The sequence below is a fragment of the Pygocentrus nattereri genome, chromosome 21, assembly GCF_015220715.1.
Source record: "Pygocentrus nattereri isolate fPygNat1 chromosome 21, fPygNat1.pri, whole genome shotgun sequence".
Taxonomy (NCBI): domain Eukaryota; kingdom Metazoa; phylum Chordata; class Actinopteri; order Characiformes; family Serrasalmidae; genus Pygocentrus; species Pygocentrus nattereri.
The window spans coordinates 27,468,554-27,483,792 of record NC_051231.1 but is presented as its reverse complement, the minus strand read 5'-3'; the positions used below and the strand labels follow the sequence as shown (position 1 = coordinate 27,483,792).

Genomic DNA, 15,239 nt, shown 5'->3' with positions numbered 1-15,239 from the left:
GAGAAAGAAATAGACAGAGAGAGATGAAGAAAGAGAAAGAAGAGAGCGAGACAGGTATAAAAAGAACAAGAGAAAGAAAATTGAATGAGAAAGAGATAGGGGCAAGAAGAGAAAGAGAAGAGGGAGAGAAGAGCATGAGACGGGAAAAGAGAGCAGGAGAGAGAGAGCGAGAGAGAGAGAGAGAGAGAGTGAGAGAGGAACAGAAAGACCAAGAGAGAGAGAGAAAGCGATTGAGAGCAAAAGAGTAAAAAGTGAGAATAAAAAGGATACAGAGAGAGAGAGAAGAGAGAGAGAGAGGCAAAGAGAGGATAAAAGAGAGATACAGAGAGAGAGAGAGAGAGAAAAGAGAGAGAGGGAAAAGAGAGAAAAACAAAAAGAGATACACAGAGATAGAAGAGAGAGATGAAAAAGAGAGGATAAAAGATACACAGAGAGAGAAGAGAAGGGGGAAAAGAAAGGATAAAAGAGAGATAAAGAAAGAGAGTGAGAGAAGAGAGAGGGGGAAAAGAGAGAATCAAAGAGAGAGAAGAGAGGGAGGGAAAAGAGAGGATTAAAGAGAGATATGGAGAGAGAAGAGAGAGAGGGAAAAGAAAGGATAGAGATACACAGAGAGAGATAGAAAAGAGAGAGAGAAAAGAGCGGATTAAAGAGAGATACACAGAGAGAGAGAAGAGAGAGATGGAAAAGAGAGGATTAAAGAGAGATACACAGAGAGAGAGAGAAGAGAGAGAGGGAAAAGAGAGGATAAAAGACACAGGAAGAGAGAGAGATAGAAAAGAGAGAGAGAAAAGAAAGGATTAAAGAGAGATGCACAGAGAGAGAAGAGAGAGAGAGAGGGAAAAGAGAGGACAAAAGAGAGAGAGATAGACAAGAGAGAGAGAAAAGAGGATTAAAGCGAGATACAGAGAGAGAGAAGAGAGAGAGGGAAAAGAGAGGATAAAAGACACAGGAAGAGAGAGAGATAGAAAAGAGAGAGAGAAAAGAAAGGATTAAAGAGAGATGCACAGAGAGAGAAGAGAAGAGAGAGGGAAAAGAGAGAATAAAAGAGATACACAGAGAGAGAAGTGAGAGGGAAAAGAGAGAATAAAAGAGATACACAGAGAGAGAAGAGAAGGGGGAAAAGAAAGGATAAAAGAGAGATAAAGAAAGAGAGCGAGAGAAGAGAGAGGGGGAAAAGAGAGAATCAAAGAGAGAGAAGAGAGGGAGGGAAAAGAGAGGATTAAAGAGAGATATGGAGAGAGAGAAGAGAGAGAGAGGGAAAAGAAAGGATAAAAGAGATACACAGAGAGAGAAAAGAGAGAGTGGGGAAAAGAGGGGATAAAAGAGATACACAGAGAGAGATAGAAAAGAGAGAGAGAAAAGAGAGGATTAAAGAGAGATACACAGAGAGAGAGAAGAGAGAGAGGGAAAAGAGCGGATTAAAGAGATACACAGAGAGAGAGAAGAGAGGGAAAAGAGAGGATAAAAGAAACTGGAAGAGAGATAGAAAAGAGAGAGAGAAAAGAAAGGATTAAAGAGAGATGCACAGAGAGAGAGAAGAGAGAAAGAGGGGGAAAAGAGAGGACAAAAGAGAGAGAGATAGACAAGAGAGAGAGAAAAGAGAGGATTAAAGAGAGCTACACAGAGAAAGAGAAGAGAGAGAGGGAAAAGAGAGGACAAAAGAGATACACAGAGAGAGAGATAGAAAAGAGAGAGAAAAGAGAGGATTAAAGAGAGATACACAGAGAGAGAGAAGAGAGAGAGGGAAAAGAGCGGATTAAAGAGATACACAGAGAGAGAGAAGAGAGGGAAAAGAGAGGACAAAAGAGATACACAGAGAGAGAGATAGAAAAGAGAGAGGAAAGAGAGGATTAAAGAGAGATACACAGAGAGAGAGAGAGAGAGGGAGAGGGAGAGAGAGAGAGACTAAACGTGATTAGTACTGCGTGTTTCCCGGGTGATAAGCTGCTGTTTTTTTTTCTGAGGACACTTCAAATAGGCAGTGGAGAGATTTGTTTCCCGAGAGGAGATGCATCACTCTGCTCCAGTTCTCCAGCCTTCAATTGCAATAATTATGTGAAATGGCATTGCCACTTAGCGCTGCCTTCCATTTGCATAGCTGAGGGCCGCTGGTCAGGGAATTTTCCCTCTATATGATGTTGTGCTGTAGGGCCGGGAGTAACCCATACACTCCTACAGCGCCCACCACTAGCACTTGACCTTTTGACCTTGGGGAGCCCCTTTGTTGGGGGAAATGAAGAAGCGGGGGCCCTTTGGGGACAATAAGCTCAGTCACACAGCAGCAGTGGCCTGGATTAGCCTGGAACTATAACCTTGTTCAAAATGCACACAGATTAGCAAAGCTGCATTTTGGAGGAGCTTCATATTTGAGATATCCTGCACTCTGGCCTCTTAAACGTCTAGTCTGATCTATTCTACTCTGTTCTTGAGAGGCGGCCTCTCACTCGTACACATACCATGAGTGACCTATTTTAGAGTTTTAGGTTAATTACCTCTCTGTAAAAAATGCACGCTTGGTTCCTGTTCAAAACAGCTTGACTCATCTGGCATCATGCAAATGTGTGGCTTAGTTCAACAATAGCAGTGAACTGGCAGCCTGATGCAAAACCGACTGTCTTTCTAAAAGCTCGTCCCAGACAAATGATCACTTTTACCCAAGACTGAATTAATGAACCATTTCTCTTTTGCACTGTGAATGTGTACACATTGCTGTTCAAGAGTTCATTGTTTCACTACAATCACTGTTCTCAACTCTACAGAACTTGTAGAAGAATGAATAAATGCTTCTAATGTCTTGGTACTTTCCAGGTTTCCAATGATTAATAAGAAGAAAGAATTAGAAAGAAGGCCTTGTATTTTAAATCAAATCTCAAGACAGATACCATGACATACAATGACATTCTATTGTTTATATTATATAACTGTTCCTGGCACTCCCAAAACACAAAAACATATTGAATAAAACAGCAATTATACTGTATTTATGCTATAGAACTTGACAAGTTTTGGCTGTTCTAGGCTAAAATGGTCATCTGAAGTTTTCCATAAATTTTATTTGTGTGTATATATATATATACACTATACTTCCAAAAGTATTCACTCGCCCATTCAAATCATTGAATTCAGGTGTTCCAGTCACTTCCATGGCCACAGATGTATAAAACCAAGCACCTAGGCCTGCAGACTGCCTCTACAAACATTTGTGAAAGAATGGGTCGCTCTCAGGAGCAATTCCAGTGTGGTACCGTGATAGGATGCTACCTGTGCAGCAAGTCCATTTGTGAAATTTCCTTGCTACTAAAACTTCTACAGTCAACTGTCAGTGATTTTATAACTAAGTGGAAGCGATTGGGAATGACAGCAACTCAGCCACGAAGTGGTAGACCACGTAAAACGACAGCGTGGGGTCAGCGGATACTGAGGGGCATAGTACACAGAGGTCGCCAACTTTCTGCAGTGTCAATCACTACACACCTCCAAACTTCATGTGGCCTTCAGATTAGCTCAAGAACAGCGTAGAGAGCTTCATGGAATGGGTTTTCATTTCCAAGCAGCTGCATCCAGGCCTTACATCACCAAGTGGTGATGGTGTAACCTGCCACCACTGGACTCTAGAGCAGTGGAGATGTATTCTCTGGAGTGATGAATCACGCCCCATCTGGAAATCCAATGGATGAGTCTGGGTTTGGCAGTTGCCAGGAGATGGTACTTGTCTGACCACACTGTGCCAAGTGTAAAGTTTGGCGGAGGGGGGATTATGGTGTGGTGTTTTTCAGACAATTTCATGCTCCCAACTTTATGGGAACAGTTTGGGGATGACCCCTTCCTCTTTCCCCCAATTTTTTTTCTTTTCATTTTTCAGTTTTTGAGACAATGTAAAACTACCTGTAGCCCTTTACATTGTGTGAAGAATGGACCAAAAGAAATTATCAAAATGACCAAAATGACATGGATGTCCACCTACTTCAGATTAAAACATGATTGGTTGATTCCACTTTCACTTCATTGTTATGTTGGTAGTTAATCTGACACATTAGGCCTTCAGTTCAGCTCCTGAAAGCTTCCAATAGGAGAGATTTCTTGCCTGTATCTAGATACCACAAAAATGCTGATTGGACAATTTTCACTTGTTCATTATAAGATTTTAATAAAGAGTTTAAATACAACAAGAATGATGACTCTCTTAAATAGTATGACCTAAAAATTACAGTGTATTTCTTAAAGTTACTGTCATGTTTTCTTTGGCAGTTAATCGTATATGTAAGGCCTTCTGTCCAACTGCTGAAGACATAATCAATCTATTTTTGTTTAAAATTGTCATTACAGGAGCTGGACAGACATCAATAGACATCATTATAGGACAGACATCAATAGACCTTCTCTGAGTTTCTCACTGCATAACTCCACTAAATACTTTGCTACTAAAGACATCTCTAGCTCTTTGTAGCTGCTCTGTCACAGGACGTTTACATTGTCCAACCATGCATTAATTCAGACCATTCAAAATGTGGCATCAGCAATTAAAGAGACATATGTCTTCTCTATTCCCCAACAAAAGACACATACACACCCACACGTGCAGAGAACTGTATAGGACACTTTTCAGAGAGCAGCTTCTGCTTGACTTCATGGCAGACGCTTGCAGCTGTTTTGAAGCCTGTTGGCCACACTTTGACAGAGTGCCAGAGAGTGAAAGCTCCAGCCTGTATCACGCACACATATACACTCACACACTTGCACGTTCACACACTTTAACTAAACCTACACAAGCTTTTAGGAGAAATGTGTGTGTAGATGTCAGCACGGTTGATGCTAAGGTCAGGGTCATGGCCGGGTTACTGTGCAAGTGTAGTCACACCGAACGTGAGTAAAAAGTGGTGAAAAAGCCAATTTACTTTAATGAGAAATGTGACAAAGGAAAAAAATGGATTTTTTTTGTTTTGTTTCACTTGATTTTGGTTTTACTTTCTGATCATTTTTCCACTGTTATTTCTCTTTTTTAATTTTTTTTATCTTTTTCAGCATTTCCTCTAATATTTTTATTTTAATTATTACAGTTAGTAATTGTATTTGATTTGGTCAATTGATTTGTCTTAACTTTATTTTGTCTTCTATACATTTTTTTAAAGCTACACTGTGTAAGTTTTTGGGATTTGGCGACCTCTCTGGTGGAAACTGCACAGAACACGTGGAAGAACACTGTGTAACATCAGTGGGATGAATCTTGAGCTCATTGAAAGAGAATTCAAAGAGAACTCAGTCGAAACCTGGTGAAGGTCGTGTCTCCTGAAGATGGAATTCTCTATTGTCATCATGTATTCATTAGTATAATGTTGACTTTGCATTTGAGACCTAAACATTGAATCGGACATTGTTTATGAGCGTGATGTCAATCTATAAAAACGTATAACGTGGTTCTAAAAATCCCCCCAAAAATAAGACCCATTAGCTCTGACTTTTATTTCAGTCTTGTAGCAGTGCACAGACACCATATTTTAGCATGTTTATATAGTGCAGCTTTAAATGTTTTTATTTGGTTTTTATTTTATTTCAATTTCTTTATTACACTTTTATAATTATAGATTCATATTTACCTTTTTTAATCCCTTATTTCACTGCTTGTCTGCACTGTAAACGAGAGTCATCATAAATCTACCAATAAAGGTTGATAAAGCCCTGCGATGGACTGGCGACCTGTCCAGGGTGTATCCTGCCTTCCGCCCGAAGACTGCTGGGATAGGCTCCAGCACCCTCCCCCGACGGAGAAGTGGCTTAGAAAATGGATGGATGGATGGATGATTGACAATGAATTTTGCTTCTACAGTAGATGAACTTTAACCATATTAACCATTAGTGTAATTTTCCAGGGGACTAGGGTTCTGGAATTCTTGTGGTGAGATATTTTTACATATTCCCATAAGCTGTTGAATACATTTTTTTCCATTTCTATCCCATGGCTGCAAAAAAAGTCTCTAAACAACAATAAGCTCTACTTGACAATACACTACTTGATAGCTAAGACATTATTTTATGATTATTTTGAGAAGGTTTTGGCCTAAAATATACTGTGTAAAGCCATTCATGGCAGAGAGATACGTGGAGAAAGTTTTAAGGCAAAATAGCCCCTAAAGTAAACATTTTTTTTCTGATTTATCACTATTTTACCATTGTCAACATAAAATCAGAAGGCACGTCTGGGTTCACTGGTGTTGTCACAACTCCCTTCAGCTCGGAACTGTCACGATTTGCCCCCCCAGTCCTGTCCATGTGTTTGTGTTGTGTTTTGGTCTAGTCCACGTGCTTTTTGTTTTGATCCCAGTCTGACCCCTTGTTTGGTTACTCCGCCCCTGATTGTTCCCACCTGTGTTTCCACCTGTGTCTTGTGATCCCTTGTTAGCCCTTGTGTATTTAAGCCCTGTGTTTGCCCTGGTCTGTGTTAGTATTTGTACTGTTTGATCGTTCTGTTTGATTTTAAGTATTTGGATTTCTGTGCTCATTTTGTCATGTCTGTCCCTCCTGGACTCCATATCGGCTCTATGAACCTGGACCGTTTCAACCACGACCCTGGATTTGCCCTTAATAAAAGTCGCTTATCTCAGCAGATGTTTCCGCCTCCTCACTCCCCACCATTACAGGAACTCTCTTTGGACTCAATCTCCCAGAATCCCCTGGGAGATTATGTGATTCCAGTCTCACTCTCACACTCCGATCAGCGCTGTAGTTTTCCAGAGTACTGATCAGTTGCACCTGTTCTTCTCTGATTAGTTTAGTTTAAAGGCTCAAATCTCATTGGGAGGTATTGCTTCTTTTCACAGAGCTACTGAGTGTTATTTCTGACTGTTCATTCCTGGTCTGCCTTGTTTTTGACCTGTTTTTGACCTGGTTATGTTTGTGTTTTTGTGTATATTGTCTTTTCTGGATTTGACCATTGCCTGTGACCTGACTATGATTGTGGATTCTGTTTGCACTAGTAAAACCTCTCATTCACCTTTTATCTGCGAGCGTCTGTGTCATTCTATTGCGTTACACGTGGTTTTGGTTAGTAAATAAAATGCCTAGATTTGCATTGTTGGCATTGCAACCCTCGGTACCCATTGCCACCACTGAATAATGTCGAAATTTTGAGAAATGGGTGGAATTCCCCTTCAAACAAAGTGCAACAGCAACCCTGACTCGCACGAAGATACAAACACATTCAAGCACATGCCTTCATGCACACGTGGTTACACACCCACCATGAAAAAACAAACACACACACACACACACACACACACGCGCACACGCAGTAGATGTGTTGCCTTAAACATTTTTGCTTAATGCGTAATTAAATATGACAAGACTGAATTCTGAATATGCTCAGTGAATGCTAATCTCGCTCTCCCTTGCTCTCACACACCCCCCACACACTGTGTTTTCTTAAATGTTCACTTACTGGAACCTCGCTTGCTTAGACACATAGTGAGTATATCTGTCTGCTTTCATCTTGCCAGTCTTTAAACTCTAATTGAATTGCACATACTGATGATCTACTATGAATACATAATGAAGCAAAAATATTCAAATAGTTTTGACAAGTAGACGTTAATAGGCTAAATTACCCAGCCTGAAACAATTCCTGCAATAACTGATCATCAAGTAATCAGGAAAGACACTATTCATGCCACTTTTTCAATTTCAATAACTCATTTACAAGCTCCTCTTGTCCTGGATCAGATGTTTTCGAGTCGGAAAAACCTAAAAATGTCCAGGACTGACTTTGGGAACGAACAGGGTAACCCATGCAAAAGATGAAGTAGCCCATGTAAGAAACAAAGATGTCAATCTAAAAGACAAATGAGCACTGACAATATTCAAATGTTAATCGTCTGCCTTTAATTATCACGTTTATTCAGCTAATCCTTCTGCTCTCAAAGACCAAGTCCTCCAGTAAGTAGCCCATTAAAGCAAAGAAGTTATGCAGAAATGTAAAACATGGAATAGCTTGTGTGAGAAACACACCAGCCTGTGTAAAAGATGTAGTTGCCCGTGCGAGAAATTTAGTAGTCCATGTTAAAGACAACATAGCTTATGCAAAAGTAATAACCCATGCGCGAAATTTTGTTGCCCATATGACAGATCACATAACCTGGGTAAAATTTGTAGTAGCCCATAGAATAAATGTAGTAGCCCATGTGAGAGATGGCATAGCATGTGTAAAAGCTGTAGTAGCCTGTGCAAAAGATAATGTAGCCTATGTAAAAGAAGCAGTAGCCCATGCCAATAATTTACTAGCCCAAGAGAGATAGCATAGTCTAGGTAAAAGAGGTAGTAGCTCATGTGAAAAATTTTGTAGCCCATCAGTAAGAGGTAGTAGATCATGTGAAAGATAATGTAGCATGTTTAAAAGAGGTAGTAGCCCTTGCCAGTAATTTACTAGCCATGTGAGGGAAAGCATAGCCTCTGTAAAAGAGGTAGTAGCCCATGCAAGAAATCTAGTAGCCTATGTAAGAGTATAGCCTGTGGAAAAGAGACAGTAGCCCATGCCAATAATTTACTAGCCCATGAGAGACAGCATAGTCTAGGTAAAAGAGGTAGTAGCTAATGTGAAAAATAATGTAGTGTGTGTAAAAGATGCAGTAGCCCATGTAAGAAATTTTGTAGCCCATCAGTAAAACATGAGAGACACTGCCCATATAAAATGTAGTAGCCCAAACAAGAAATTTAGTAGCCCACACAAGAGATAAAATTGATTTTGTAAAAGGTGTAGTTGCCCATGCAAGAAGTGTTGTAGTCCATTTCAGCGATGTTGTTGCCTGTGGAAAAGATGTAGTAGCCCACGCAATAATTCAAGTAGCCCATAAGAGAGAGTGTATAGCCTGTGAAATGCAGTAGCCCATGTAAACGATCATGTAGCCTTTGTAAGAGATGTAGTAACCCATTAATAAATTGAATAGCCTATATGAGAGATAGCATAGCCTGTGTAGAAGCAGTAGTAGCCCAAATGAGACATAATAGTAGCCAATGGAATAAACTTACCAGCCTATGTGACAGATAACTTGTGTAAAAGATGCATTAGCCTATAGAACACATTTAGTAGCCCATGTGAGAGACAACAAAGCCTGTGTAAAAGAGGTAGTAGCTCATACCAACAATTTACTAGCCCATATGAGATACAGCACAGCTTGTGTATAAGAGGTAGTAGATCATGTGAAAGATAACATAGCCTGCGTAAAAGATTTAGTAGCCAATGCAAGAAACTGAGTAGCCTATTGAGAGATCCTGTCCAACAGTTAAGGCAGCTAGTATAAAAATAAACACCAGTCCTTCCAGTATGCCAGTGTGAAGCATCCCATATAAGACCATTAAGTATCCCAGTTTTAAACTGGCCAGAAATGTGTCTTACACAAACCCTGACCTGTCTGCTCTCCGTAAACTGGACCGGACCTTTGGGGGAAGCTGGAGGAGCAAACCACATCAATCATTCAAAGAGGAACTTTTTCAACACCACTGCAAGAGCCAAACATGCCCAAAGACCCCAAATACATCCTAGTTCGACCAGCCGCCGCGGTGCGTTATGTGCACTCGCCGCGCTGTATGATGGAGCATCAAAGCCAGATGATGGATGAGGCGCGCTGTTATTGCTGAACATGGCTGTCGCCTTCAATACTTGTCCATCCACAGCGTGGTCTGAACTCAGTCCCAGCACAGGGCGCTCGCTCTTTCTGCTTTTGTATTTATTTATTTCCCACCAACTTGCCTTGAGAGCAGAGAGGCATGCGTACTTACCCACTCCAAAAGGCGAATAAACCCCAGAGGCACTTTGAGCACCTGAAATGTCCCAAGGGAAACGATCTGAAAGCGAAAAAACACAGAGGAGGAACGCGCTTTACTCTTGTTTTCTTTTTATTGAGTGGTCTTGGTTTCATGACACGGTTGGTTCGCTCTACCTGGTTGGCGGTTTCCATTTTTGCTGCTGGATGAAAAGCGCGCTGCTCAGCGTGGAGAGAGCGGAAAACAGCGAGAAACGCGCTGATTGTAGCACCGCGGTAATTTTTTTCCACACCCGTATTGAGACAAGCCCCGCCCTCTTGTGCTGCGATTGGCTAGCAGCTCGTGTATTATAACCGACCGCTTGTGTGTGTGAACGCCGGAGCCTGGATGCTATCAGCCAATCCTAGAGCAGCACAGTATTACTAGCCAACCCCAGCGCAGCATAAGGGAGGCTGATAGCCAATCCTGTGGTAGGAGGCAACCCGTATCCAATCCTGACGCACGAGACAGTAACTAGCCAATCCTGGGACAGGATGAGTGTTTTGCCGGAAAACGGGTGGGTAAAAAATAACGCGTGTGGTTCGAGCTGCTTTTCCACATGTTAATTACTAGCCAAGCTACAGTCAAGCTCAGCGCACACTTTCAAGAAGATGCATCTCTTTAACTTAGCATTTATTTGTACGAGGTATTTATCTTCTGATCTGATCTGTCATTTTCTTATATGATACTAAATTATAACCTATAACTTCTTGTATTGCTGTTAAGCTTTATCACCAGTCTGTAAATCACTTTGAGCTGCCACCAGTATAAAAAGTGCTATATTAATCAAATGATAATAATAATAATAATAATAATAATTATTATTATTATTATTATTATTATTATTAGTAGTAGTAGTAGTAGTAGTAGTAGTAGTAGTAGTAGTAGTAGTACTGATTCAGGCATTATTGTCCAACAGGTCAAAAGGGACACGGTGTTATATAGTTATATACATTGGGTCACTGTATTTTGTATTGAGGTATAATTACACAAGCTTTTCTACATTTTCTGCATGGTTACATTGTTAATATATAAACAAAGCCATTTGGAGAGGTTGGATGTGAACTGTTTCCTTCGAGAGAAACTTACCTGGTCAGAATTCTTTACAGTGGCAGTGAATGGAACCACGTGTCTGAAGCTTTTACAGGAGAATTCCACCAATTTTTCACAATGTCTGATTAATTAAGCTCTCGAGATGTAAAAAGAGTCATTCAGAGTAGGTTTGACATGAAAAGGCTCGTTATTGAGAAACTAGAACTTTTTAAAGTGGTGGTGTCATAATGTCTACAACACAAATATAGCCATTTTATTTACCATCCAAAACCTCCAGTGACCCCACACATGTCCTCCGAGGTTTATATGTAATGCTGGTGGATGGTAAAATGGGGATGAATCTGAAATATCCCTGCATGTATTCCTCTGCCCTGAATGGGGTAAAATAAATGGACTGAGATACATTTTATGCCAAAATCTTATTAGAAAACTGTCATAAAACAACAAATCAGCCAGCAAATACTGATGCATTTCCTGGAATAACTTTCTATGAGGGACTTTCAGAGGCATAAAAGCTTTCAGACATCTGGTTCCTATCACCACCACTGTGAACAATTCTGACTTGGCAACTTCCTCTAGAACAAAGAATTTTACACCAAACAACTGTGAATTACTTTGTTTACATCTCAACTACTTACTAATGCAGACCTTTTTGAAAAATCAGTGGAGTTGCCCTTTAATTCCTGTGAAATCTCCCAGACAAAGATATTATAAGAAGTGGTTATGAATATGCTGCTTGATGTCTCACACATTGTTTTATGATTGTTTTCTAAACAGATTTTGGCCTAAAACATATTTTTAAAATCTACTCATGGTGGTGAGGGACACATAGGATGTTACACAATAAAATAGTCCCCAGTGAATTTTTTTAACCACTAATTTAACCATCAATATTACATAGAAAATCTCAGAAGGTTCACTGGTGATTTTCCATCCATCCATCCATCCATGCATCCATCCATGCATCCATCCATCCATCCATCCATCCATCCATCCATCCATCCATTATCTTCCGCTTCTCCGGGGTTTGGGTCGCGGGGGCAGCATCCTAAGCAATGAGGCCCAGACCTCCCTTTCCCCAGCCACTTCCACTAGCTCTCCAAGGGGGATTCCGAGGCGCTCCCAGGCCAGCTGGGCGACTGGTGATTTTCAATAGCAATATTAGTTATATTTGTGTACAGACAGATTAGTGACCCCTGGTTCCTATCACCACCACTGTAAAGAAAACTAAGCTGGAAATCTAAGTTTCTCTACTTCTCTTTCTCAAAATTGTTGAATCATTTTCAAAACACTCTCAATCTCAACAATTGAATTACGGAGAAATTTAGAATTAAATTGTATTTCATTGTATTAAGTATCACATTCATTCATTAGCATTAACTGAAATTGCAAGTTAAACAGTGGATGATTTGTTCATATCTCCATGATAGAGTTAGGCAGAAATTTTGAAAAATGGGTGGAATTCCCCACCAAGAAGGCTTCTGATGAAAAATGTCAAATGACAGTGCAATGCAATGCAACAGGAACTTGCGGAGAAAAAAAAAAGAAACAGTTGATATGCTACTATCTCATCACTTTGGCCTACAAGTTACTGCCCTGCTTTGAGAGTTAGCCATAAGAATGTTAAGAGTATAGCCATAATTCATTTTCATAATTAATAAGCATTTTCCAACCATCATTAAACCGGCTGTTTTGTTACTGTGCCTTTAAGACTGGAAATGAGCTCTATTCTGATAAGTAGTCCAGGCTGAAACACTCCTTATAACTTCAGCTGAATGGCTGGATGTACGTAAATGCATTGGCTTTTATGACATCACAAGAACAGTGAACTCAAAACGGGCAGTTTTGCAGGTTAATATCCATATATGGACTATATGGATGGGGCAGTGAATGATATGTTTTGATACTTTAACAATAAGAGTTTACAGACTTTCTGACTGTAGGAAATGTAGGACTGTAGGAAATGTAGGATTTTGTCAGTAATTGGATCAACGTGTTTACATGCACTTGAGCAATCAGATAATGGGAAACTCCAGGTCTACATGAATCAGACAGTAATCGGATTTCTGCGTTGCAATTGGTTTAATAAACACACAGAACACAACGTAACGTAATGTAGTGTAAAACTCAAACTGCCTTTATCTCTGCTTTTTTTTTAAATATCAAGCCACTTTACCCGTAAATACAATATTCCGACGGCACATGACTGAGGTGTCCTTGAGCAAGACACCTAACCCCCAATTGCTCCCCGGGTCGTGTGGATAGGGCTGCCCACTGCTCTGGGCAAGTGTGCTCACTGCCCACTAGTGTGTATGAGGTGTTTCACTGCCCAGATGGGTTAAATGCGGAGGTGAAATTTCCCCGTTGGGGGACTAATAAGGGTCACTTAATCTTAATCTTAATCTTAAATATGAACAAACATCATCTAAAAGATGGAGAATATTTACATCCTTCATTTCATCAAGTGGAGTTTCAGCATAGTGTTTTGTTGCCATCTCGTGGGTGCGAAGAAATCAGAGTAAGTGTTTACATGCACTGTTAAAATTCTGATTACTGAGCTACAATCCAGCTTAATTGTATTTCCAGACCACACTTCAATCTAAGAAATCAGAGTGTGCTGTTTAAATGTCCATTTGAATAATCAGATATCTGCAGTTATCCGATTATGATCAGATTATGGAGTGCATTTTTACATACTTCCTTTTTTGTATAAAAAAGTTAGGATGAGGAAAATTCAATTTTCCATGATATGGGGAGAGGGAGAATCCCATCTCAGGGATAGGAATTACAACAAGCCACAGCAATTTTGTTGGATATAAATATCAATGAAAGCATAACAAAAGCTTCATTCGCTAAACCCGCCCAGCGCCTAATCTTAACCGTTTGGAGCATTTCACACAAAGCGGCTTGACTTTCAGCTCCGTTTCTAGTTATTGATTTAGCATAAGATCAGAATTTGCTCCAATTAGAATCTCTAGTAAGTCAAGTCTCTCACTGCACTTAATGAAGGAGGAAAGGAAAGGAAGAAAGCATGAATGCGAGTTCCACAGCTCCTAGAAAGCCCTCACAGAGTTGTTCTTTGAAACATGAGTCAGAGGGAGAAGGCACATTATGGACTATTATGTAACGGTAAATAAAGGTTAATTCAAAGACTGTGTGGAATATAAATGACTGGACTGGGGAAACGCATTCATTAGAATTCACTAACCTCGGTGCATGCTGGATGTTTCTGGTACTGTACAGAATGTCTATTTTTGTTGTAGGCTCGGTGTTGCTGCCTAGCCTATAGCAGAGTGTGATAACTGAACTGTAATCTTCCTTCAGGCAGGAGAACTGGAAGGAAAGAAGGAGGCCATGCTGGGCTTAAATGATGCCAACTGAAGACAAGCACTTAAAATACAACTCATTTTATATTTACCAACACACAACAGCAGCACAGGAAGGATAAATTACCATATTACGATTGTGCTGCTACATACTGTGCATATATTGCTGCATATTGTGATTGTAATGTGACCTTTAACGCATTAAAGGGGCCATATCCTATATTTCTCTTGCATTTACTTTGGTCTTTTAGGCCCACTTTCTGTGAAAGAGTCCTAGTTACATGGTTACATGATCATTTTCCAACCTCTCCTAGAATCAAAGAGGCTTTTTTTGTTACGTGTGCCATCGTGTCATGTTTTGTTGATTTCTGAACGGAAATAAGTTAACACCTCCTCTACAGAGAGCACGCTTAAATATGATATTAAATAGCAGCTTAGTTTCAAAATATGGATTGGAGAATGAAAAGTGTGTTTAACATTGTTTACACACTACATATTACATTTTGCAGCAAAATAAAATCTTTTTTTTTATTATAAGACTGACATATGCAAATATCCTCTGTTCTGACTGGATGCCCTGCATTGTGATTAATTCAAAAAGCAGACTGAGCTGAAGCTTATAACTTAAATGTGAAGGGACAGGGCTAAAACAAGGAATTCATAATGGGCTGCTTTATGTTTTGTAACCTTGTCAGTGGTTAACGCACAGATCTTTGATGTGACAGGGTTAAAAACCTGTCTGCATTATTTTGACCAAAATTACATTTCTTCGGTTACACGAATGCCTTGATTCATCATGACACCCACAGAAACACTCACCTGGAACTGTTTGGTCAGGACTTTTTACAACATTTTAGACAGCTCATTTGCATATTGACCACCAATAGTCAGAGACAGTAGCTCATCTGTTGCAGCACAGTTTGTGTTGGTCATCCTCTAGTCATTCATCACAGGACGCTGCCCACAGGACGCTGTTGTCTGGATATTTTTGGTTGGTGGACTATTCTCAGTCCAGCAGTGACACTGAGGTGTTTAAAAACTCCAGCAGCACTGCTGTGTCTGATCCACTCA

The 15,239-nt window shown here is 40.1% G+C and overlaps 1 protein-coding gene across 1 annotated transcript in view; it reads right to left on the bottom strand.

Moving 5' to 3' along the window:
* The window catches only part of synpr (synaptoporin), a 51,166-nt gene extending 41,149 nt beyond the window's left edge, over window positions 1-10,017 (bottom strand). Inside the window, exons 1-2 of the mRNA XM_017711730.2 lie at window positions 9,927-10,017; window positions 9,766-9,831 (exon numbers count right to left, since the gene is read on the bottom strand). Coding sequence (XP_017567219.1) covers window positions 9,766-9,831; window positions 9,927-9,944 — 84 coding nt within the window. The 5' untranslated portion in view covers window positions 9,945-10,017. The remainder of the gene's footprint in view (window positions 1-9,765; window positions 9,832-9,926) is intronic.
* Window positions 10,018-15,239: the final 5,222 nt, after the last annotated feature.